Here is a 26002-nt window from a genome sequence, read left to right on the forward strand (position 1 = left end):
GTGAGGGGGGGCTCGGGGGGCTTGGGGGTCTGGGGGCTGCCAATCGTGGAGTGGAAGTGAGGGGGGGGCTCAGGGGGTTTGGGGGGTCTGGGGGCTACCAATCGTGGAGTGGAAGTGAGTGGGGGGCTCAGGGGGTTTAGGGGGTCTGGGGGCTGCCAATCGTGGAGTGGAAGTGAGTGGGGGGCTCAGGGGGTTTGGGGGTCTGGGGGCTGCCAGTCGTGGAGTGGAAGTGAGTGGGGGGCTCAGGGGGTTTAGGGGGTTTGGGGGCTGCCAATCGTGGAGTGGAAGTGAGGGGGGCTCGGGGGGCTTGGGGGTCTGGGGGCTGCCAATCGTGGAGTGGAAGTGAGTGGGGGGCTCAGGGGGTTTAGGGGGTCTGGGGGCTGCCAATCGTGGAGTGGAATTGAGGGGGGCTCGGGGGCTTTACGGGGTCTGGGGGCTGCCAATCGTGGAGTGGACGTGAGTGGGGGGCTCAGGGGGTTTAGGGGGTCTGGGGGCTGCCAATCGTGGAGTGGAAGTGAGGGGGGCTCAGGGGGTTTGGGGGGTCTGGGGGCTGCCAATCGTGGAGTGGAAGTGAGTGGGGGGCTCAGGGGGTTTAGGGGGTCTGGGGGCTGCCAATTGTGGAGTGGAAGTGAGTGGGGGGCTCAGGGGTTTGAGTGCTTTGGGGACCCCTCCCCAGCTGGTGCCCCTCACTTCCCCCCAGGCCCTTCGACATCCTCATCCTCGCCACCATCTTTGCCAACTGCGTGGCCCTGGGGGTCTACATCCCCTTCCCCGAGGACGACTCCAACACCTCCAACCACAACCTGGTGAGCACCCCCAGACCCCCCCAGGAACGGGGGGCGCCCCTCACCCTGGCAGTGCCTGTGGGGCCTTTACTGGTCCCAGCTGGCTGCTGGGAGAGCGCTGGGAAAGGGGGGGTTCACCCCACCCTGGACTGGGCAGGGGGTGGGGGGTGACACCCTGGGGAGGTGCCAGAGGGCGGCACCGTGGGGTGGCAGGGGCTGTGGGGACCCGGGGGGGGGTCCCTGTGTCACACGTGTCCCCTGGCACACGCCTGTGCCGCTGCCTTAATCCGCTTTGCCGGCGCCGGGGGGGGCCGGGGACGGCCTAATCCCGGCTGAGCTGCCCCAGTCACCCACAAAGGGGACACTGGGAGGGGGGCTGGAGGGGGCCCAAATGTCCCTTGTCACCCCGAGGGAGGAGACGCTGGGGCAGGACACCCCAAATAGCTCTGTCCCTTGACCTCCAAAGGAAGGGGTGGTGTCAGGGGTGTCCCCAAATGTCCCTGTCCCTTGTCCATGAGCAAAGGAAGGGTCAGGGGAGGTCCCAAAGTGCTCCTGTCCCTTTTACCCAGGGGAAGGTGGGAGGTGTGAGGGGCTGAGAGGGTTCCCGAGTGTCCTTGTCCCCAAAAGGAAGGGGATGCAAGGGGGTTCCCAAGGGTCCCTGTCTCTTGTCCCCAAAAAGGGACAAATATCCCTGTCTCATTCCTCAGGAGAAGGGGGGTGCTGGGAAGGGGAGCCCCAAATGTCCCCAGGGGGTGCTGGAAGGGGTGGAGGGATCAGTGAGCATCCTCAGATGTCCCTGATCCCCGGGGAAGGGGACACTGTGAGCAGTGAGGGGATGGAGGTGTCCTGAAATGCCCTCCTGGAGAAAGGGGTCAGGCTGTCAGGGGAGGGCGGGTCCCCGAAAGGGGAAGGGGACACTGGGTGACCCCGTGTGCCCCTGGAGCAGGGGGAGCTGACCCCCCCCCCCCGCCCACCATGCCCCCCCAGGAGCAGGTGGAGTACGTGTTCCTCATCATCTTCACGGTGGAGACGTTCCTGAAGATCATCGCCTACGGGCTGGTGCTGCACCCCAGCGCCTACATCCGCAACGGCTGGAACCTGCTGGACTTCGTCATTGTCATCGTGGGGTGAGGGGCTCTCCGGGGACAGGGACAGCTGGGCGAGGGGGGGACAGAGCTGCGTGACCCCCCGATGTCCCCCCAGGCTGTTCAGCGTGATCCTGGAGCAGGTGTCCCACAAGCCGGGCGATGCCCACCACATGAGTGGGAAGCCGGGCGGCTTCGACGTCAAGGCCCTGCGCGCCTTCCGCGTGCTGCGCCCGCTGCGCCTCGTCTCCGGCGTCCCCAGTGAGACCCCGGGAAAAACGGGGGGGAGTTTGGGGTGCCCCCCCAGCCTCCTGCCAACCTCCCCCCGTGCCCCTCCCCAGGCCTCCACATCGTGCTCAACTCCATCATGAAGGCGATGGTGCCGCTGCTGCACATCGCGCTGCTCGTGCTCTTCGTCATCATCATCTACGCCATCATCGGCCTCGAGCTCTTCATCGGCCGCATGCACAAGACCTGCTTCTTCATCGGCTCTGGTAGGCACAGGGGGGGTCACCCCGTGGGTCCCCCCCCAGCTCTGGGACACCCCAGGAGTCCCTCAGTGCTCCCACATGCCCCAGCCCAGGGACCGGGATCCCTCAGGGATACCCACACTGAGACCCCCCCTAAAACTCCTGAGACCTTCCCCCTGCAGCACTGAGGATCCCCCAGGACAGCCCAGCAGGGTTCTGGGGGTCCGTAACACACTGAGACCCCGCTAAACTCCTTGAGCACCCCCCCAGGACAGCCCAGCAGGGTTCTGGGGTTCCATAACACAGAGACCCCCCTAAACTCCCTGAGCACCCCCCAGGACAGCCCAGCAGGGTTCTGGGGTTCCATAACACAGAGACCCCCCCTAAACTCCCTGAGCACCCCCCCAGGACAGCCCAGCAGGGTTCTGGGGTTCCATAACACACTGAGACCCCCCTAAACTCCCTGAGCACCCCCCCCCCCCCAGGACAGCCCAGCAGGGTTCTGGGGTTCCGTAACACACTGAGACCCCCCTAAACTCCCTGAGCACCCCCCAGGACAGCCCAGCAGGGTTCTGGGGGTCCGTAACACACTGAGACCCCCCTAAACTCCCTGAGCACCCCCAAGGACAGCCCAGCAGGGTTTTGGGGTTCCATAACACACTGAGACCCCCCTAAACTCCCTGAGCACCCCCAAGGACAGCCCAGCAGGGTTCTGGGGTTCCGTAACACACAGAGACCCCCCTAAACTCCCTGAGCACCCCCCAGGACAGCCCAGCAGGGTTCTGGGGTTCCATAACACACTGAGACCCCCCTAAACTCCCTGAGCACCCCCCAGGACAGCCCAGCAGGGTTCTGGGGTTCCTTAACACACAGAGACCCCCCTAAACTCCCTGAGCACCCCCCCCCCCCCCCCAGGACAGCCCAGCAGGGTTCTGGGGTTCCTTAACACACTGAGACCCCCCTAAACTCCCTGAGCACCCCCCAGGACAGCCCAGCAGGGTTCTGGGGGTCCGTAACACACTGAGACCCCCCTAAACTCCCTGAGCACCCCCCCCCCCAGGACAGCCCAGCAGGGTTCTGGGGGTCCTTAACACACTGAGACCCCCCTAAACTCCCTGAGCACCCCCAAGGACAGCCCAGCAGGGTTCTGGGGTTCCATAACACACTGAGACCCCCCTAAACTCCCTGAGCACCCCCCAGGACAGCCCAGCAGGGTTCTGGGGTTCCATAACACACTGAGACCCCCCTAAACTCCCTGAGCACCCCCCAGGACAGCCCAGCAGGGTTCTGGGGTTCCATAACACACTGAGACCCCCCTAAACTCCCTGAGCACCCCCCCAGGACAGCCCAGCAGGGTTCTGGGGGTCCCAGCACACCCCTGAGCCCCTGCAACGCCAGGGGTGTGAGTAGCCAGGAGAGACAAGAGTGGGGACAGCAGCTGAGTTTGTGCATGTGAAAGAGAAGCTTGGGGACAGGAATTTTGAGCGGGGACAGGAATTTTGAGCGGGGACAAGAGTTACCCACGGGGCAGGAGCCGTCAGTGGGGGCAGGAGCTGAGTGAGGGCAGTGAGAGGCAGCGCCCTGCCGGGAGCTGTCACCAGGGCCCGCTGTCGCCTGTCCCCAGACCTGGAGTCGGAGGATGACCCCTCTCCCTGCGCCTTCTCGGGGCATGGCCGCGCCTGCCTGCAGAACAACACCGAGTGCCGCGGCCGCTGGGAGGGCCCCAACGGCGGCATCACCAACTTCGACAACTTCTTCTTCGCCATGCTCACCGTGTTCCAGTGCATCACCATGGAGGGCTGGACTGATGTGCTCTACTGGGTGAGCCCCCCGAGCCCCCCAAATCCTCATAACCCCTCTCTGAGCCCCTCAAAATCCTCACAACCCCTTCCTGATGCCCCAGAATCCTCACACATACCCATGAGCCCCCCAAATCCTCACACACATCCCTAAGATCCCCCAAAATCCTCACAACCCCTTCCTGAGCCCCCCAGAATCCTCACACATACCCATGAGCCCCCCAAATCCTCACACACATCCCTAAGATCCCCCAAAATCCTCACAACCCCTTCCTGAGCCCCCCAGGATCCTCACACATACCCATGAGCCCCCCAAATCCTCACACACATCCCTAAGATCCCCCAAAATCCTCACAACCCCTTCCTGAGACCCCCAGGATCCTCACACATACCCATGAGCCCCCCAAATCCTCACACACATCCCTAAGATCGCCCAAAATCCCCACAACCCCTTCCTGAGCCCCCCAGGATCCTCACACATACCCATGAGCCCCCCAAATCCTCACACACATCCCTAAGATCCCCCAAAATCCTCACAACCCCTTCCTGAGCCCTCCAGAATCCTCACACAAATCACTGAGCTCCCCAAGTCCTCACACCCACCTTGAGCCCCCCAAAATTCTCACACACATTCCTGATCCCACAAACCCTCCCCAAACCACCCCAGGACCAGAGCAGAGACCCAAACTCAAACTGGCCTCACCTGAGGAGGGATTTGGGGGGGACCCCATCACCCCAAATCTCCCCCCACAGATGCAGGACGCCATGGGCCACGAGCTGCCCTGGATTTACTTCGTCAGCCTCGTCATCTTCGGCTCCTTCTTCGTCCTCAACCTGGTGCTGGGGGTGCTGAGCGGGTGAGGAGCCACCAGCGGGGCTGAGGGTCAGCAGTGGGGCACAAGCCGTGTCCTTGGTGTGTTTGGGGGTCACACCTGTGCCCCCTCCCCAGAGAATTCTCCAAGGAGCGAGAGAAGGCCAAGGCCCGTGGGGACTTCCAGAAGCTGCGGGAGAAGCAGCAGCTGGAGGAGGATCTGCGGGGCTACATGGACTGGATCACCCAGGCCGAGCTGGAGGGTGATGAGGAAGAGGGGGAGCATGAGAAGCACCGTGAGTGGGGCTGGGGGGCAGTTACGGGAGTCCCCCAAAATCCCGAGCCCCCCCAAACCTCTGTGATCCTTCTTGCCCACAGGTCTGACAGCTGAGGACCTGATGGGGAAGCGGAAGCCGCGGCTGAAGTGGCTGCGCCACACGAGTCACTCCACTGACACCCACGGTACCCCCGGGGCCCCCCAAATCCCCCAGACCTGGGCACCCCAAATTCCCTGAACCCAGACATCCCATATCCCCTGGGCTGGGCACCCTTAAATGCCCCAGACCTGGGTACCCCAAATTCCCTGAACCCAAATCTGGCACACCCAGATCCCCTGAATCCAAGCACACCAAATTCCCTGAACTCAGACCCCCCAAATTCCCTGAACCCAGGTACCCCGAAATGTCCCAGACCAGGGCAACCCAAATTCTCTGAACCCAGACAGCCCAAATTCTCCAGACCTGGGCACACCCAGATCCCCTGAACCCAAGCACTCCAAATTCCCTGAACTCAGACCCCTCAAATTCCCTGAACCCGGGTACCCCAAAGTGTCCCAGACCGGGGCACCCCAAATTCTCTGAACCCAGATACCCAAAATTCTCTGAACCCGGGTACCCCAAAATGTCCCAGACCTGGGCACCCCACATTCCCTGAACCCAGACTCGGACACCCTGAATTCCCTGGACTGGGTACCCCAAATTCCCGGAATCCAGACACCCCAAATTCTTCAGACCTGGGCACACCCAGATTCCCTGAACACAGACCTGGACACCCTGAATTCCCTGGACTGGGCACCCCAAATTCCCGGAATCCAGACACCCCAAATTCTTCAGACCTGGGCACACCCAGATTCCCTGAACCCAGACTCGGACACCCTGAATTCCCTGGACTGGGTACCCCAAATTCCCGGAATCCAGACACCCCAAATTCTTCAGACCTGGGCACACCCAGATTCCCTGAACACAGACCCGGACACCCTGAATTCCCTGGACTGGGCACCCCAAATTCCCGGAATCCAGACACCCCAAATTCTTCAGACCTGGGCACACCCAGATTCCCTGAACACAGACCCGGACACCCTGAATTCCCTGGACTGGGTACCCCAAATTCCTGGAATCCAGACACCCCAAATTCTTCAGACCTGGGCACACCCAGATTCCCTGAACCCAGACTCGGACACCCTGAATTCCCTGGACTGGGTACCCCAAATTCCCGGAATCCAGACACCCCAAATTCTTCAGACCTGGGCACCCCACATTCCCTGAACACAGACCCGGACACCCTGAATTCCCTGGACTGGGCACCCCAAATTCCCGGAATCCAGACACCCCAAATTCTTCAGACCTGGGCACACCCAGATTCCCTGAACACAGACCCGGACACCCTGAATTCCCTGGACTGGGCACCCCAAATTCCCGGAATCCAGACACCCCAAATTCTTCAGACCTGGGCACACCCAGATTCCCTGAACACAGACCCGGACACCCTGAATTCCCTGGACTGGGTACCCCAAATTCCTGGAATCCAGACACCCCAAATTCTTTAGACCTGGGCACACCCAGATTCCCTGAACACAGACCCGGACACCCTGAATTCCCTGGACTGAGCACCCCAAATTCCCTGACCCCAGTCACCCCAGATGCCCCGGGGCCGGGCACCCCAAGCCCCCCCGGGCTGACCTGTGCCCCCACCCCAGCCAGCCTCCCGGGCAGCGAGACCACCTCGGTCAACACGGAGACCGTGGGGGAGGAGGAGGCGCCGCCGACCGCCTGCGACCGCTGCCTGTGAGCCCCGGGGGACACGGGACCCCGACCCTGCCACCCCCGACCCTGCCGGGGCCCTCGGGATCCCCCCACAGCCCCAGGGGCACGCCCCGGATCCCTGCGACACCCCACAGATCCCCGGGACCCCAAACCCGACACCTACGGCGCCTCAGGACAATTTGGGACCCTTGCATAGCCCCCCCATGTCCCCCCAAAACCACTCATAGCCTGAGCGACCCCACCCCCAGATGCCCCCGAGACCCCAGAACTGACCCCCACAGCACCTCAAAGCCCTCTGAGACCCCTCCATAGCCCCATGGATCCTCCATACTCCCTCCAGGACCCCAAAACCGACCCCAGCACCCCTATGATCACCCCCAGGTACCTCAACCAGGGATCCTCTAAGCCCCCTCCAACCAAATCTGACCCCAGCACCCCTATAAAGCCCCCCCGGATATCCCCCTATGGCCAAGGGACTCCCCCAGAATCCCCAAATTTTGGGGTAACTCTGCTTTTCTCTCCCCAGGGGCAAAATTACAAAGACAAAATTCTGGTGAGTGAGGAGAAGAATGGGGGGTATGGAAAAAATGGGGGGAGGGCCGCAATGGGGCCCCCCTAAAGCCTCTCAACCCGTCCCACCTGACAGGGACTCTGTCACCCCCCCACCTCCCCTCTGTCCCCAAAATCCCGCTGCTCCTACATCCTCCACCCCCTCCCATCACCCTGTACCCCGAATTCATCCACTTTTTCCAAAACGCCCCAAATTCCCCCCCTCACCTGGTCCCTCCCTACCCCCAAATCCACCCTGCCCCAAGGGAAATATGGGTTGGATATTAGGAAAAGTTTTTTTACGGAAAGATGAGTTCAAAAAAGCCTGGGTGTGGCGCTGGTTGCCCTGGTTTAGGTGAGGTGTCAGGGCTGCCTTGGACTCGGTGATCTCGGAGGTCTCTTCTGATTCTGCGTGACCCCTCATTTCCCCCCCAAACCCAAACACCCTTCCCCTCCTCCCGTGTGACGCGGGGGATGTCTCTGTCACCCTCCGGCCTCCCCTCTGTCCCCCAAACCCCCCCGCTGCCCCCCAGTCGCCGCCTGCGCCGCCTGAACCGCCTGTGGCGCCGGCGCTGCCGCGCGGCCGTGAAATCCGTGTCCTTCTACTGGACCGTGCTGCTGCTCGTGTTCCTCAACACGCTGACCATCGCCTCCGAGCACCACGGGCAGCCGCCCTGGCTCACCGAGACACAGGGTACGGCCCCCGGCACCCCCCGGTAGCCCCGGACATCCTCCAGTGCCCCCCAACAGCCCTCAGTGCCGCCCAACACCTCCCAGTGCCTCTCAAACCCCTCAGTGCCTCCCAAACCCCCCAGTAGTCCCGACATCCCCCAGAGCCCCCCAAACCCTCCGGTACCCCCGGACATCCCCCAGTGCCCCCCAACACCCCCCAGTGCCTCTCAAATCCCCCTGTAGCCCAAACACCCCCCAGAGCCCCCCAAACCCTCCGGTACCCCCGACACCTCCCACACCCCTCGGTATCCTCCAACACCCTCCAGGGCACCCCAAACCCTCAGGTACCCCTACACCTCCCAGTGCCCCCCAAACAACACCCCCCTGACATCCCGCGGTGCTCCCCGTCACCCCCAGAGCTCGGGGGGTCCGTCCCGCTCTCGGTGTTTCCCCACCGCCCTCCCCGGGCGGTGACTCGGGTGCGTCCCCCCGGTGTCCCCCTCAGCGTACGCGAACAAGGCGCTGCTGTCGCTGTTCGCCGCCGAGATGGTGCTGAAGCTCTACGCGCTGGGCCCCTCGTGCTACTTCGCCAGCTTCTTCAACCGCTTCGACTGCTTCGTGGTGTGCGGCGGCGTGCTGGAGACCGCGCTGGTGGAGCGCGGGGCCATGGAGCCGCTCGGCATCTCCGTGCTGCGCTGCGTGCGCCTGCTGCGCGTCTTCAAGGTCACCCGGTGAGGGACAGCGCCGTGGCGTGACACCGCAGTGGGACAGCAGCGGGACACCCCGACACCGGGACACCCCGACACCGGGACACCCGACACCGGGACAACCCAGTGCCACAGCACTGGGACACCCCGACACTGGGACACCCCAGTGCCACAGCAGCGGGACACCCCGACGCTGGGACACCTGACACCGGGACACCCCGACACCGGGACACCTGACACCGGGACAACCCAGTGCCACAGCACTGGGACACCCCGACACTGGGACACCCGACACCGGGACACCCGACACTGGGACACGTGACACTGGGACACCCCAGTGCCACAGCACTGGGACACCCCGACACTGGGACACCCGACACCGGGACACCCGACACTGGGACACCCCAGTGCCACAGCAGCGGGACACCCCGACACTGGGACACCCCAGTGCCACAGCACTGGGACACCCCGACACCGGGACACCCGACACTGGGACACCACAGTGCCACAGCAGCGGGACACCCCGACACCGGGACACCCGACACCGGGACACCCCGACACCGGGGCACCCCAGTGCCACAGCACTGGGACACCCCGACACCGGGACACCCAACACCGGGACACCCGACACTGGGACACCCCAGTGCCACAGCAGCGGGACACCCCGACACCGGGACACCCCAGTGCCACAGCACTGGGACACCCCGACACCGGGACACCCCAGTGCCACAGCAGTGGGACACCCCGACACCGGGACACCCGACACCGGGACACCCCAGTGCCACAGCACTGGGACACCCCGACACCGGGACACCCCAGTGCCACAGCACCGGGACTCCCCAACACTGGGACACCCTGACACTGAGACAGCCTAACACTGGGACACCCCAACACCATGATACTCCAACACTGGGATACCCCAGTGCCACAACACCAGGACTCTCCAACACTGGGACACCCCAACACTGGGACACTCCAATGCTGGGACACCCCAATGCCCCAAAACCAGGACACCCCAACACCATGACACCACAATGTCCTGACACCCCAATGCCCCAACACCAGGACACCCCAACACCACGACACCACAATGTCCTGACACCCCAATGCCCCAAAGCTGGGACACACCAGCACCACAACACCACAACACCCCAACATGGGGAAACTGCCATGTCCTGACACCCCAGTACCACACCAACAGGACACCCAAACACTGTGGCTCTCCAGTGCCCTGACACCCCAGTGCCCCCACACCCCAGTGCCCCCACACCCCAATGCCCCCACACCACAATGTCCCAGCCCTGCAATGTCCCAAATCACCGATGTCCCAAGCCAGCGATGTCCTAATGCCGTGATGTCCCAAATTGGTGGCACCCGAATGCTGCAACACCCTCCACCATGGGGTGTTGGCTCTGCGCTGGCCCCTTCCCAGTGCTCCCAGTAACCCCAGTCCCTGGGCATTGCTGAGCAAGCTGTGGGCCAGCTCCACCGGGTTTTGGCTCTGCACTGTCCATCCAGCCCTTCCCAGTGCTCCCAGTAACCCCAGTCCCTGGGCATTGCTGAGCAAGCTGTGGGCCAGCTCCACCGGGTTTTGGCTCTGCACTGTCCATCCAGCCCTTCCCAGTGCTCCCAGTAACCCCAGTCCCTGGGCATTGCTGAGCAAGCTGTGGGCCAGCTCCACCGGGTTTTGGCTCTGCACCGTCCATCCAGCCCTTCCCAGTGCTCCCAGTAACCCCAGTCCCTGGGCATTGCTGAGCAAGCTGTGGGCCAGCTCCACCGGGTTTTGGCTCTGCACCGTCCATCCAGCCCTTCCCAGTGCTCCCAGTAACCCCAGTCCCTGGGCATTGCTGAGCAAGCTGTGGGCCAGCTCCACCGGGTTTTGGCTCTGCACCGTCCATCCAGCTCTTCCCAGTGCTCCCAGTAACCCCCGTGTCCCGCAGGCACTGGGCGTCGCTGAGCAACCTGGTGGGGTCCCTGCTGAACTCCATGAAATCCATCGCCTCCCTGCTGCTGCTGCTCTTCCTCTTCATCATCATCTTCGCGCTCCTGGGCATGCAGCTCTTCGGGGGCCGCTTCAGCTTCGACGAGACCCAGACCAAGCGCAGCACCTTCGACACCTTCCCACAGGCCCTGCTCACCGTGTTTCAGGTACCCCAAAACCTGGGGGGGACCTCAGGGAGACCCCAAAGCCTGCAGAGCATCCCTGAAACCCCAAAGGAGGCTCTGAAAGTTGTGGGGAGACCCCAAAATGCACAAGGGGACCCTAAAGCTATGAGGAGACCCCAAAACTATGGGGAACCCCAGAATCTGTGGGAGACGTCCAAACCCATGGGACACCCTAAAAGCTGTGAGAGATCCCAACACCAGTGAGGGACCTTGAATCTCATGGGTCCCTTAAACCTGTGGGGAGACCCCAAAACCCATGAGCCCCCCTCAAACCATCCCATCACCACCCTATAGCCACTCCGGGGTGATGCCGTGTACTCAGAACTGGGAGGCAGCGGTGTACTGGGAGCACTGGTTGGGGGTGGCACTGAGGTTTTGGGGTGCCCCTGGTGTTTGGGGACCCCCAACTCGCCCAGATCCTGACGGGGGAGGATTGGAATGCGGTGATGTACGATGGGATCATGGCCTACGGCGGCCCCGTGTTCCCCGGGATGCTCGTCTGTGTCTACTTCGTCATCCTCTTCATCTGCGGGAACTGTGCGTGGGCAGGCTGGGCACTGGGAGGGACTGGGAGCACTGGGGGTACTGGGAGGGACCAAGAGCACTGGGAGGGACTGGGAGCACTGGGGGCACTGGGGGTATTGTGGGGACTGGGAGCACTGGGAGGCACTGGGAGCACTGGGGGTACTGGGAGGGACCAAGAGCACTGGGAGCACTGGGGGGACTGGGAGCACTGGGAGGGACTGGGGGTACTGGGAGGGACTGGGAGCACTGGGAGGGACTGGGAGCACTGGGGGTACTGGGAGGGACCAAGAGCACTGGGAGGGACTGGGAGCACTGGGGGCACTGGGAGGGACTGGGGGTACTGGGAGGGACTGGGAGCACTGGGGGCACTGGGAGCACTGTGAGCACCAAAGGGACTGGGAGCAGGGAGCTGCAGAACTGGGAATGGAGCACAGGGTAACTGATGAGCTACGGTGGGACAGAGAGAGGCTTGGAATGTGAAGGGGGGAGTGAGGGCACTGGGAGGATACTGGGAGGATACTGGGAGCACTGGTGAGCCCTTCCCTCCCCTCAGACATCCTCCTCAATGTCTTCTTGGCCATCGCCGTGGACAACCTGGCGGACGGTGACAACATCAACTCGGGGCGGGACAAAAAGTGAGCCCGGACGCCTGGGGCGCTTTTGGGGGTGATTTGGGGGGGGCATCCATCCCCTGGGCCCCCTGGGGGGTGCTCGACCCCCGGGACCCCCTGTCTGAGCGCCCCTTTTCTCCCAACCCAGGGACAAGGCCGGGGAGGCGGAAGCGGGGACGGAGAGCCAGGACGTGGCTGTGAAGGTGAGGGGGTCTCGGGGAGGTGACCGTGACCGGGGGGTCCTGGGGGGGTCCCTCCCTCCCCCCAAAGTGTGCACAGCCCTCACCCTTCCTGGTCCCCAGGTTGAGGGGGATCAGCAGCAGGAGGAAGAGGAGGAGGAGGAGGAGGAAGGGGTGGAGGAAGGTGAGTGTCACCTGCCTGGGCACTGGGGACATTGGGGGGTGGCAGTGCCCTGATGTGTGGGTCCCTGGAAGGGGGGGTGTGACAGTCCTTGAACATCAGGGTCGTGGGGGAGGTGACAGTGACATGAGGTGGAGTCCCTGGAGGGGGATGGCAGTGCCTGGGGTGGGGGTTCCCAGAGCGGGGTGACATGGAGGGTCCCTGGCGGGGTGACAGTCCTTGAACTTGGGGCTCCCTGCAGAGGTGTGGCAGTGCCTGGGGTGGGGGTCCCTGGGGAGGTGACAGTGCCTGGACACAGGGACCCTGACGGGGGTGACACTGGCTGGACACGGGGGTCCCTGGTGTGTGACAGTGGCCAGACATGGGGGTCCCTGGAGGGGGGGATGTGACAGTGGCCAGACATGGGGGTCCCTGGAGGGGGGGATGTGACAGTGGCTGGGCACGGGGTCCCTGGAGGAGGGGATGTGACAGTGGCCGGACATGGGGTCCCTGGAGGAGGGGATGTGACAGTGGCCGGACATGGGGTCCCTGGAGGAGGGGAGGTGACAGTGGCTGGGCACGGGGTCCCTGGAGGAGGGGATGTGACAGTGGCTGGGCACAGGGTCCCTGGAGGAGGGGAGGTGACAGTGGCCAGACATGGGGTCCCTGGAGAGGGGGATGTGACAGTGGCTGGGCACGGGGTCCCTGGAGGAGGGGATGTGACAGTGGCCAGACATGGGGTCCCTGGAGAGGGGGATGTGACAGTGGCTGGGCACGGGGTCCCTGGAGGAGGGGAGGTGACAGTGGCTGGGCACGGGGTCCCTGGAGAGGGGGATGTGACAGTGGCTGGGCACGGGGTCCCTGGAGGGGGGGATGTGACAGTGGCTGGGCACGGGGTCCCTGGAGGAGGGGAGGTGACAGTGGCCGGACATGGGGTCCCTGGAGGAGGGGAGGTGACAGTGGCCGGACATGGGGTCCCTGGAGGAGGGGAGGTGACAGTGGCTGGGCACGGGGTCCCTGGAGGAGGGGATGTGACAGTGGCCGGACATGGGGTCCCTGGAGGAGGGGAGGTGACAGTGGCCGGACATGGGGTCCCTTGCAGGTGACGAGGAGGCCGGGGGGGAGCGTGACAGCCTGGGGAGGGCCCGGCTGGAGTCCCTGGAGGAAGCCCCCAAGCCCAAGGTGACCCCGATCCCCGAGGGCAGCGCCTTCTTCGTGTTGAGCAGCACCAACCCGTGAGTGGCACTGGGAGCACTGGGAGCACTGGGAGCATTGGGAGCACTGGGAGCACTGGGAGCATTGGGAGCACTGGGAGCACTGGGAGCACTGGTGCTTGAGGCCCTGAGAACAATGGGGGACTTGGGATACAGCAGACATGGAGGGACTGGGGACACAAACTGGAAGCACTGGGAGCACTGGGACTGGAGGGCTGTGAGCACTGGGAACACTGGGAATGGGGAACTGAGGGTCCTGGGAACACTGGCACTGACTGGAGGCCTGGAGGGGCTGGGAACACTGGGAATGGGGAACTGGGGGTCCTGGGAACACTGGCACTGACTGGAGGCCTGGAGGGGCTGTGAGCACTGGGAACACTGGGAATGGGGAACTGGGGGTCCTGGGAACGCTGGCACTGACTGGAGGCCTGGAGGGGCTGGGAGCACTGGGAACACTGGGACTAGAGACACAGACTGGGGGGACTGGAACCACTGGGGACTGGGAGCACTGGGACTGGGAGCACTGGGATGGACTGGGAGCACTGGGAGCTGACGTGTGCCTGGTGCAGGCTGCGGGTGAAGTGCCACGCCCTGATCAACCACCACATCTTCACCAACCTCATCCTCGTCTTCATCATCCTCAGCAGCATCTCCCTGGCCGCAGAGGACCCCGTGCGCGCCCACTCGCCCCGCAACCACGTGGGCTACTGGGCGCACTGGGCAAACTGGGAGGGACTGGGGGCACTGGGAGGGACGTGGGGGAATTCACCCCATGTGGGATCCGCTTGCCCGGATTTGGGGTCAGAAATGAGGGGGCTGGGAAGGGCAAGGAGGGCTTGAGGGGGAATCTGGGGGTGTTTGGGGGGTCCAGGAGGTTGGGGGTGTCGGGGGGTTTGAGAGGGGTTGGGGTCACCCCGTTCCCCCCTCCCCACCCCACCCCCCAGATCCTGGGCTACTTTGACTACGCCTTCACCTCCATCTTCACCGTGGAGATCCTGCTCAAGGTACGGGGGACGTCTCTGGGGTTTGGGGTGGGGGGGTTCCCATGGTTTTTGGGAGTTCCCATGGTTTTTGGGGGTTCCCCAGGGTTTCAGGGGGTTCCTGGGGTTTTTGGGGCTACCCAGGGTTTTGGGAAGGGGTTCCCAGGGTTTTGGCAGTGGTTTCCTGGGGTCTGGGGGAATTCCCCAGTGTTTGGAGGCTCCCGGGGTTTGGGGGTGTTCCCCAGGGTTTTGGGACGGTGTTCCCAGGGTCTGGGAGGGTTCCCCAGGGTTTTGGGAGGGGGTTCCCATGGTTTTTGGGTGTTCCCAGGGTTTGGGGGTGGGGGGGTTCCTGGGGTTTGGGGTGTCCCCAGGGTTTTTGGGGGTTCACAGGATTTTGGCAGGGGTGGTTCCCAGGGTTTTGGGAGGGGGTTCCCGGGTTTTGGGGTGCCCCCAGGGACAGGGGGTCCCCACATCGGGGCTCACGTTCCCCCACAGATGACGGTGTTCGGCGGATTCCTGCACAAAGGCTCCTTCCTCCGCAACTGGTTCAACCTCCTGGACGTGCTGGTGGTCGGCGTCTCCCTCATCTCCTTTGGCATGCAGTGAGCTGGGGGCAACTGGGAGCACTGGGAATGCCGCTGGGGGGCACTGGGAGGGGCCAGGCTCAACACTGGTGGCACTGGGAGGATACAAGGAACCTCACTGGGGGCACTGGGGACATTGCTGGGGACCCTGGAAAACAGTGAAGTGCTGCTGGAGGCACTGAGGGCGTTACTGGGGGGGCACAGGAGGTGTTACTGGGAGCACTGGGGGCATTACTGGGAGCACTGGTGTGTCCCTTGGCAGCTCCAGCGCCATCTCGGTGGTGAAGATCCTGCGGGTCCTGCGTGTCCTGCGGCCTCTGCGAGCCATCAACCGGGCCAAGGGCCTCAAGGTGGGCAACTGGGAGGCACTGGGAGTGCTGGGAGCACTGGGATGGACTGGGAGCACTGGAAGTGGCATCCTCCCAGCAGTAGCCATGGCAGGCTGGAGTCTGGGACTCTGTACTGGTGGGACTGGGAGCACTGGGACCCCAGCATGCAATGCTGCTGATGGCACAGGGATCCCCATTGTCCCTGTGTCCCAAGGTAGCGGTGTCACAGGTGTCCGCAGCACGCAGTGGCCTCAGTGCGTCACTTGTCCACCTGCCCCGGTGACACCGCTGTCCCTGTCCCCACAATGTGGTGTCCCCCTGTCCCCCTGCCGTGGTGACACTGCTGTCCCTGTCGCTGTCCCCCTGCCCTGGTGACACCGCTGTCCCTGTCCCCACAATGTGGTGTCCCCCTGTCCCCCTGCCCTGGTGACACTGCTGTCCCTGTCGCTGTCCCCCTGCCCTGGTGACACCGCGGTCCCTGTCCCCAGCACGTGGTGCAGTGCGTGTTCGTGGCCATCCGCACCATCGGGAACATCATGATTGTCACCACGCTGCTGCAGTTCATGTTCGCCTGCATTGGGGTGCAGCTCTTCAAGGTGACCCCGCGGGTCCCCACCCCCCCTCTGAGGGGTCCCCAACCCCCCTCCCCCCCCGGAGAGGTCCCCACCCCCTCAGGGGGCTGAGGGTCCCCCTGACCCCCCGATTTCCCCAGGGCAAGTTCTACAGCTGCACTGACGAGGCCAAGCACACGCCGGGAGAGTGCAAGTGAGCGTCACCCCCAAAAATGACTCCATACCCCAAACTGAGCCCTGCGCCTCAAATCCTGACCCTCACCCACCCCACCGGTGTCCCCATGATGGTCCACCCTCTGCTGGTGGCAGTGTCCCATTGGGTCTCCCCACTGCTGTCCCTGTGACCCTGTGGTGTCCCTGTGTCCCCATGGGGTCCCGCTGTTGCTCTCCCTGTGGCCCCCCCATCAGTGGCAGTGTCCAGGGGGATGTCTCTTGCTGTCCCTGTGTCCTCATCCCAGGGGGACATTCCTGGTGTACAAGGATGGGGACGTGTCCCACCCGTCGGTGGTGGCAGTGTCCATGGGGGTGTCTCACCCTTGCTGTCCCTGTGTCCTCATCCCAGGGGGACATTCCTGGTGTACAAGGATGGGGACGTGTCCCACCCGTCGGTGGTGGCAGTGTCCAGGGGGGTGTCTCACCCTTGCTGTCCCCATGTCCCTGTCCCAGGGGGACATTCCTGGTGTACAAGGACGGGGACGTGTCCCACCCGTCGGTGGTGGCAGTGTCCGGGGGGTGTCTCACCCTTGCTGTCCCCGTGTCCCTGTCCCAGGGGGACATTCCTGGTGAACAAGGACGGGGACGTGTCCCACCCGTCGGTAGTGGCAGTGTCCAGGGGGGTGTCTCACCCTTGCTGTCCCTGTGTCCCTGTCCCAGGGGGACATTCCTGGTGTACAAGGACGGGGACGTGTCCCACCCATCGGTGGTGGCAGTGTCCAGGGGGGTGTCTCACCCTTGCTGTCCCTGTGTCCTCATCCCAGGGGGACATTCCTGGTGTACAAGGACGGGGACGTGTCCCACCCGTCGGTGGTGGCAGTGTCCAGGGGGATGTCTCTTGCTGTCCCCATGTCCCTGTCCCAGGGGGACATTCCTGGTGTACAAGGACGGGGACGTGTCCCACCCGTCGGTGGTGGCAGTGTCCATGGGGGTGTCTCACCCTTGCTGTCCCTGTGTCCTCATCCCAGGGGGACATTCCTGGTGCACAAGGATGGGGATGTGTCCCACCCGTCGGTGGTGGCAGTGTCCATGGGGGTGTCTCACCCTTGCTGTCCCTGTGTCCTCATCCCAGGGGGACATTCCTGGTGCACAAGGATGGGGATGTGTCCCACCCGTCGGTGGTGGCAGTGTCCATGGGGGTGTCTCACCCTTGCTGTCCCTGTGTCCTCATCCCAGGGGGACGTTCCTGGTATACAAGGACGGGGACGTGTCCCACCCGTCGGTGGTGGCAGTGTCCAGGGGGGTGTCTCACCCTTGCTGTCCCTGTGTCCTCATCCCAGGGGGACATTCCTGGTGTACAAGGACGGGGACGTGTCCCACCCGTCGGTGGTGGCAGTGTCCATGGGGGTGTCTCACCCTTGCTGTCCCTGTGTCCTCATCCCAGGGGGACATTCCTGGTGTACAAGGACGGGGACGTGTCCCACCCGTCGGTGGTGGCAGTGTCCAGGGGGATGTCTCTTGCTGTCCCCATGTCCCTGTCCCAGGGGGACATTCCTGGTGTACAAGGATGGGGACGTGTCCCACCCGTCGGTGGTGGCAGTGTCCAGGGGGGTGTCTCACCCTTGCTGTCCCCATGTCCCTGTCCCAGGGGGACATTCCTGGTGTACAAGGACGGGGACGTGTCCCACCCGTCGGTGGTGGCAGTGTCCGGGGGGTGTCTCACCCTTGCTGTCCCTGTGTCCTCATCCCAGGGGGACATTCCTGGTGTACAAGGACGGGGACGTGTCCCACCCGTCGGTGGTGGCAGTGTCCGGGGGGTGTCTCACCCTTGCTGTCCCCGTGTCCCTGTCCCAGGGGGACATTCCTGGTGCACAAGGACGGGGACGTGTCCCACCCGTCGGTAGTGGCAGTGTCCAGGGGGTGTCTCACCCTTGCTGTCCCTGTGTCCTCATCCCAGGGGGACGTTCCTGGTGTACAAGGATGGGGACGTGTCCCACCCGTCGGTGGTGGCAGTGTCCATGGGGGTGTCTCACCCTTGCTGTCCCCATGTCCCTGTCCCAGGGGGACATTCCTGGTGTACAAGGACGGGGACGTGTCCCACCCGTCGGTCCGGGAGCGCCTCTGGCTCAACAGCGACTTCAACTTCGACAATGTCCTGGCGGGGATGATGGCCCTGTTCACCGTGTCCACCTTCGAGGGGTGGCCCGCGTGAGTCCCTGGGGGTGGGCACGGGGGCACTGCCACCCCCCGTGGGGACACCCCCAGCACCGTGTCCCCCCTCAGGCTGCTGTACAAGGCCATCGATGCCAACGCCGAGAACCAGGGGCCCATCTACAACTACCGCGTGGAGATCTCCATCTTCTTCATCGTCTACATCATCGTCATCGCCTTCTTCATGATGAACATCTTTGTGGGCTTCGTCATCATCACCTTCCGTGCGCAGGGCGAGAGCGAGTACCGCAACTGCGAGCTCGACAAGAACCAGGTGTGGGGTCCCGCTGGCCATGGCCCTGAGGTGTCCCTTTGGCTCTGTGCTGTCCCCATGGCCCTGCAGAGTCCCATGTCCCCGTGCCATCCCACGTTCCCACAGCAGCAGAGTGCATGGGGCAGTGGCGTGGCGGTGTCCCCATGGTGTCCCCGTGCCAGCAGGGTGTCCCTGCAGGCGGTGTCTGGAGAGGAAGCAGGGTGGCCATGTCCCTGTAGTGTCCCTGCAGTGTCCCTTTGCCCTTTGCTGTCCGCTCAAGCAGCAGTGTGTGGCAGTGGGGTGGCCATGTCCCTGCAGTGTCCCCGTGCTGTCCCCGTGTCCCCGCAGCAGCAGTGCATGGGGTGGCAGTGGGATGGCAGTAGGGTGGATGTGTCCCCACACTGTCCCCTGTCCCTGCAGCGGCAGTGTGTGGGGTGGCAGTGGGGTCACTGTGTCCCCACACTGTCCCCACACTGCCTCCTTGTCCCTGCAGCGGCAGTGTGTGGGGTGGCAGTGGGGTCACTGTGTCCCCACGCTGTCCCCACACTGCCTCCTTGTCCCTGCAGCGGCAGTGTGTGGGGTGGCAATGGGGTGGCTGTGTCCCCACGCTGTCCCCACGCTGTTCCCTGTCCCCGCAGCGGCAGTGTGTGGGGTGGCAGTGGGGTGGATGTGTCCCCACACTGTCCCCACGCTGCCTCCTTGTCACTGCAGTGACAGTGTGTGGGGTGGCAGTGGGGTGGCTGTGTCCCCACGCTATCCCCACGCTGTCCCCTGTCCCCGCAGCGGCAGTGTGTGGGGTGGCAGTGGGGTGGCTGTGTCCCCACGCTGTCCCGTCCCCGCAGCGGCAGTGTGTGGGGTGGCAGTGGGGTGGCCGTGTCCCCACGCTGTCCTCATGCTGTCCCCACACTGTCCCCTGTCCCCGCAGTGGCAGTGTGTGGGGTGGCAGTGGGGTCGCTGTGTCCCCACGCTGTCCCCACGCTGTCCCGTCCCTGCAGCGGCAGTGTGTGGGGTGGCAGTGGGGTCGCTGTGTCCCCACGCTGTCCCCTGTCCCTGCACCGGCAGTGTGTGGGGTGGCAGTGGGGTGGCCGTGTCCCCACGCTATCCCCACGCTGTCCCCTGTCCCCGCAGCGGCAGTGTGTGGGGTGGCAGTGGGGTGGCCGTGTCCCCACGCTGTCCTCACGCTGTCCCCACACCGTCCCCTGTCCCCGCAGCGGCAGTGTGTGGAGTACGCGCTGAAGGCGCAGCCGCTGCGCCGTTACATCCCCAAGAACCGCACCCAGTACCGCGTGTGGGCCATGGTCAACTCCACCGCCTTCGAGTACATCATGTTCGTCCTCATCCTGCTCAACACCATCGCCCTGGCCGTGCAGGTGGGGGGGACACCTGGGGGGACAGAGGGTCACAGAGGGGACAGTGCCAGACCCCCGTGTCCCCCCCCAGCACTACGAGCAGTCCAAGCCCTTCAACTACGTGATGGACCTGCTCAACATGGTGTTCACGGGGCTCTTCACCGTGGAGATGGTGCTCAAGATCATCGCCTTCAAACCCCGGGTACGCCGGAGGAGTGTCGCAGCGTGGGGGGTCACACAAGGGAGGGGGCTGTCACAAGGTGGGGGTCACAGGACAGGGGGTCCTCACCACCTCCCCCCCCCAACCCCAGCATTACTTCTGCGATGCCTGGAACACCTTCGATGCCCTCATCGTGGTGGGCAGCGTGGTGGACATCGCTGTCACCGAGGTCAACGTGAGTCGCCCTCCTTGTCCCCTGGCTCAGGGGAGGTTGGTGTTTGGGGCAGTCCTGGATGTCTGGGTTTCCCTCCGTCCATGTCCTCATGTCCATCTGTCTGTCTCCATCATGTCCATCATTTCCATCTCCATCATCTTCATCATTTTCATCTCCATCATCTCCATCTCCATCGTCCCATCTGCCTGTCACAGAACGGGGGGCACGTTGGTGAGGTACGGGGAGGTATTCCCAGCTGGAGGATTTTTGGGGGGGCTGTGCAGGGGTTTTGGGATGCCCCTGACCCCCCTCCCCGCAGAGCTCGGAGGACAGTTCCCGCATCTCCATCACCTTCTTCCGGCTCTTCCGCGTGATGCGGTTGGTGAAGCTGCTCTCCAAGGGCGAGGGCATCCGCACCCTGCTCTGGACCTTCGTCAAGTCCTTCCAGGTGGGATGTGGGGGACATGGTGGGGGACACAGGAGAAAGGGGACATGGAGGGGGGACCCCCCAGCACCCCCTCACCCCCGCTCTGTCCCCAGGCCCTGCCCTACGTCGCTCTGCTCATTGCCATGATCTTCTTCATCTACGCCGTCATTGGGATGCAGGTGAGGGGCCTGGAGGAGGTGAGGGGTCCTGGGGGGACGTGAGGGATGTGGGGGGTGGTCTCCTGTAAGCCCCCGGCCACCCAGGCCCCCTCTGTATCCCCCAGACCTTTGGGAAGGTGGCATTGCAGGACGGGACCCAGATCAACCGCAACAACAACTTCCAGACCTTCCCCCAGGCCGTGCTGCTGCTCTTCAGGTGGGGACGGGGGCCTGGGGGTTCTGGGGGGGCTCTGGTGAGCTCAGGGGCTCTGGGCTTCTCATGGGACTTCGGAGCTTCCTCTCAGTGAATCCTTAAGGGGGTTACAGATCTGCCCCAGGGGTACAGGTGTGCCCCAGGGGTGCAGGTGTGTCCTGTGGGTGCAGGTGTGCCACGGGGGAGGCGTGGCAGGAGATCATGCTGGCCAGCCTGCCAGGCAAGCGCTGCGACCCCGAGTCGGACGCGGGCCCGGGGGAAGAGTTCACCTGTGGCAGCAACTTCGCCATCGCCTATTTCATCAGCTTCTTCATGCTCTGCGCCTTCCTGGTGAGACACGGAAGCTGCCCCATGGCCCTGCCCCACAGCCCCAGCACTGCCCCACACCTCTCAGGACCCCTATGGGCATCCTGACCCCCACTTTGACCCCCCCCAGATCATCAACCTGTTCGTGGCTGTGATCATGGACAACTTTGATTACCTGACACGCGACTGGTCCATCCTGGGCCCGCACCACCTGGACGAGTTCAAGCGCGTGTGGTCCGAGTATGACCCCGCGGCCAAGTGTGTAACTGTCCCCTTGTCCTCAGCTGGGGGGAGGCCAGGTGGCCGACCACCCGTGACCTCCTGTCCCCCTCCCCAGGGGCCGCATCAAGCACCTGGACGTGGTGACGCTGCTGCGCCGGATCCAGCCCCCGCTGGGCTTTGGGAAGCTCTGCCCACACCGTGTGGCCTGCAAGGTCTGCGGGGGGTCCTGGGGGGATTTGGGGTGGTCCTGGGGGAGCCACCCCGATTCACCCCCCTCTTGTCTCGTGCCCAGCGCCTGGTGGCCATGAACATGCCCCTCAACTCGGACGGGACCGTCACCTTCAATGCGACACTCTTCGCTCTGGTCCGCACCTCCCTCAAGATCAAGACGGAAGGTGGGGAGCTGGGAGGGTCTGGAGGGGGCAGGGGACAGCAGGGGGTGACAGTCATGGCTGTGTGTCCCCCCTCCCTGCAGGGAACCTGGATGTGGCCAACAAGGAGCTTCGGGCTGTGGTGAAGAAGATCTGGAAGAGGACGAAGCCGAAGCTGCTGGACGAGGTCATCCCCCCGCCTGAGGGTGTGTGAGGGCCGTGTCCCCTCCCCTGTCCCCTCAGACCCCCGGCTGCCCCCTGACCCTCCGTGCCCCCCAGAGGAGGAGGTCACCGTCGGGAAGTTCTACGCCACCTTCCTGATCCAGGACTATTTCCGCAAGTTCCGGCGGCGGAAGGAGCGGGGGATGCTGGGCGCCAGTGCAGGCCCCAGCAACGAGTGTGCGCTGCAGGTGCGACCCTCCCCCCCGGGGCGGGGCTGGGGGTCCCAGGTGTCACCAGGTGACCCCCCTGACCCTCCTGTGTCCCCCCAGGCCGGGCTGCAGACGCTGCAGGCGCTGGGCCCTGAGATGCGCCGGGCACTGAGTGACCTGGAGGGGGACGAGGGCGGGGATGCCCCTTCGGAGGAGCCACTCACCTACGCAGTGAGCCACGCCCACCGACCACACCTTTCCATTGGCCACGCCCACTGGTCACACCCACCAGCCTCACCTGTCCCACCCTGGCCATGCCCACAGGCTACACCTGCCCCAAAGCCACACCAAATGGCCACACCTGTCCTGTGGCCACGCCCACCGGTCACACCTGTCCAAAATCCATACCAAATGACCTGTCCCACGGCCACGCCCACCGGTCACAGCTGTCCAAAATCCATACCAAATGACCTGTCCCACGGCCACGCCCACCGGTCACAGCTGTCCAAAATCCATACCAAATGACCTGTCCCACGGCCACGCCCACCGGTCACAGCTGTCCAAAATCCACACCAAATGGCCACACCTGTCCTGTGGCCATGCCCACCGGCCACACCTGTCCAAAATCTACACCGAATGTCTACACCTGTGCCGTGGCCGCGCTCACCGACCCGCCTCTCTCCGCAGGCCCCCGAGACGCTCTACGGCTCCGCCCCCGGCTCCCCCCTGCTCTCGGAGCCGCCCCCCGTCCCCAGCCCCGCTCCCACCGAAGGGGAGGACCCCGCGCCCCCCTCCCACGGCAGGTACGGGGGGTCTGGGGACACCCCGACACGGGGCGGGGGGTTCCCGGGGAGGACGGGGGGTGCCCATGGCCCTGTGTGCAGGCGGCGCTCCGACGCGGGGGACCAGGACGAGGAAGCCCCCGCCGAGGACGTGGAGGAGCCGGGAGGGGACCCGGGGGACATCAGCCACGACGAGGACCTGGAGAGCTCGGCACCGCCCCGGCGCCGCTGGGTCGGGGACAGGTACCGCGACCCCCGAGTCTCTGGGGGAGAACCCCATCTGGAGAGGTCCCTGCAGCTGGGCAGGGGGGGTCCCGTCTCCCAGTGCCAGGCTGCCGGGACCCCCGGCGTGTAAACTGGGGAGGGAGCACTGGAGGGACCTGTCCTAGGAGGGAGTGATCCTGTCACCCCCTGGCCCCGCGCTGGGAGGTGTCCCAGGGAATGTTCCCAGCCCCGACTGACCCGCCTTGTTCCCCCCAGGGCACCGGGACCCCCGCGCTGGGCGGCGGAGCTGCCCCGGGGGGGGTCGCTGCCGCTGCCCCCCCGGCACTTCGCGCTCGGCAGCGGCGCTCGCGAAGGGCAGCAACTGAAACGGCGCCGGCTCCTGCCTCCCACCCCCGCGGGTACGGCGGGGCCGGGAAAGGGGGCCGGGGGGCAAAGGAGGGGCCGGGACCTCCATTGGGACCCTCCGTGATCGCACCCGGCGGCGCTGAACGAGCCCTCCGCCGTAGCCCGGAACGGTTCCCCGGTAGCCCGGGGAGGTCCCTGGGGCTGATGGCGGGGGGAGATGACCCTCCGTGGTGCCCCGATGGGGAGGGTGGTGTCCCGCCGTGGCCTCGGAAGGGTCCCTGATAGGGGGGGCTGACCCCTCCCGTGCCCCCAGGTGCCCCAGAAGGTTCCTAAAGCCGGTGGTGACTCTGCCCGGTGCCCTCCGATTGCCCAGAGGGCTCCTGCCCGGTGCCCCTGAGGGTCCCTGGCTGAGGGGATGACTCTACCCGGGGAAGTGACCTTGCCCGGTGCCCCCCGGTATCCCAGAGGGTCCCTGGCTTGGGGGTGACTCTGCCCGGTGCCCTGGCCAGGGGAAGTGACCCTGCCTGGTGCCCCCGGTAGTCCAGAGGGTCCCTGGCCAGGGTGGGTGACCGTGCTCGGTTTCCCGGAGGGTTCCTGGCCGGGGCCTGACCCTGCCCGCTGCCCCCCAGGCCGGAAGCCCTCCTTCACCATCCAGTGCCTGCGACGCCAGGGTAGCTGCGAAGACGAGCCCATCCCGGGCACGTACAACCCCTCGGGCCCGCCCGGCCCCGCCCGGCCGCAGGTACTGCTGGAGATGGAGCAGACAGACGAGGGGGGGGGACACTCTGACAGCGTCACCCCCGCACTGACCCCCTCTCGCCCCCAGGGCTACGGCAGCTCCGAGACCTGGCGCTTGGGAGGCTCCTCGCAGGCCTGGGCGGCCCCGGCCCGCGGGCACGTTCTGTACGCGCCGCTCATCCTGGTGGAGGGGGCTCCGGCGGCGGGGGGCAGCCTGCCCCCCCTCAACCGCTGGTTCCCCCCCGCGCCGCTGCGCCTGCGGCCCTGCGGGCCCCACGATGCCCTGGCCCGAGGCTCGGCCGACAGCCTGGTGGAGGCCGTGAGTTGGGGGGACGTGGGGGGCACATGGAGTGACACGGCTCAGCCGTGGGGGAGGCCATTAGTGGGGGACATGGGGTGACATTTCTCGGCCGACAGCCTGGTAGAAGTAGCGAGGGGGGGACACTGAGGACACCTCATGGTTTGGCCAGCAGCCGGGTGGAGGCAGTGAGTAAGGAAGGGGCACACGGGCACGCCTCCGGTGCCGGTGCCAGCGCCTCCCCCCTCAACCCAGGTGCTGATCTCGGAGGGGCTGGGGCTGTTCGCCCGCGACCCCAAGTTCGTGGCGGTGGCCAAGCGCGAGATCGCGGACGCGTGCGACATGACGATGGACGAGATGGAGAGCGCGGCCGCCGACCTGCTGACCCGGCGCCGCGCCCCGCCCGCGCCCGCCGTCTACAGCGACGAGGAACCGCTGCGGCCGCCGGCGGAGGAGGAGCTGGCGGACGAGATGGGCTGGGCCGGCGGGGTCTAGAACCCGGCACAACGGGGCCGGGAGGGCTGGCTCTAGAACCCGGCACCAAGGCCGAACCTTGTGGGGGCAATGATACCTCAGGAAAAAAAGGGATTTTTATCAAAAAAGTTTTGATTTTCTTCCTCACACAAGGAGGGTTTTCTTCTGGAAGAGGGGTATTTCCCTCATGGATGGGTTTTCTCCTGAAAAAGGTGGGTTTTTTTCCCTCAGGGCTATTTCCCTCAAAGCTCTAAAACCCCGGGGCGCAAGGCCGGCTCTACAACCCGGCACCGCGGGACCCTGTGGGGGCAATGTTACCTCAGGAAAAAAAGGGATTTTTATCAAAAAGGTTTTGATTTTCTTCCTCACACAAGGAGGGTTTTCTTCTGGAAGAGGGGTATTTGCCTCACAGATGGGTTTTTTCCTGAAAAAGGTGGGGTTTTTCCCTCAGGATAAGGGGTATTTCCCTCAAGGCTCTAAAACCCCGGGGC

At 64.6% G+C, this 26002-nt stretch overlaps 1 protein-coding gene across 1 annotated transcript; it reads left to right on the plus strand.

The window, feature by feature from the left end:
- Positions 1–676: 676 nt before the first annotated feature.
- On the plus strand, positions 677–25570 carry CACNA1F (calcium voltage-gated channel subunit alpha1 F; the record flags this gene model as incomplete). Its single annotated transcript, XM_068178220.1, has 45 exons — positions 677–806; positions 1773–1912; positions 1989–2131; positions 2212–2364; positions 3965–4161; positions 4893–4996; positions 5089–5246; positions 5329–5412; positions 6926–7013; positions 7519–7545; positions 8075–8235; positions 8719–8944; positions 10861–11068; positions 11503–11623; positions 12165–12246; positions 12371–12425; positions 12525–12585; positions 13664–13796; positions 14345–14474; positions 14720–14779; positions 15251–15357; positions 15602–15689; positions 16157–16264; positions 16381–16433; positions 18455–18601; positions 18677–18878; positions 20069–20227; positions 20298–20408; positions 20518–20601; positions 20796–20816; positions 20900–21028; positions 21121–21186; positions 21291–21382; positions 21550–21709; positions 21816–21943; positions 22023–22119; positions 22200–22302; positions 22383–22484; positions 22558–22688; positions 22770–22880; positions 23337–23674; positions 23912–24054; positions 24631–24743; positions 24828–25058; positions 25293–25570. Coding segments are annotated over 45 exons (5725 nt in total), but the record flags the coding sequence as incomplete, so codon positions are not given.
- Between the last annotated feature and the right edge of the window lie 432 nt (positions 25571–26002).

The sequence above is a fragment of the Anomalospiza imberbis genome, unplaced genomic scaffold, assembly GCF_031753505.1.
Source record: "Anomalospiza imberbis isolate Cuckoo-Finch-1a 21T00152 unplaced genomic scaffold, ASM3175350v1 scaffold_231, whole genome shotgun sequence".
In the NCBI taxonomy this organism is placed as follows: Eukaryota; Metazoa; Chordata; class Aves; order Passeriformes; family Viduidae; genus Anomalospiza; species Anomalospiza imberbis.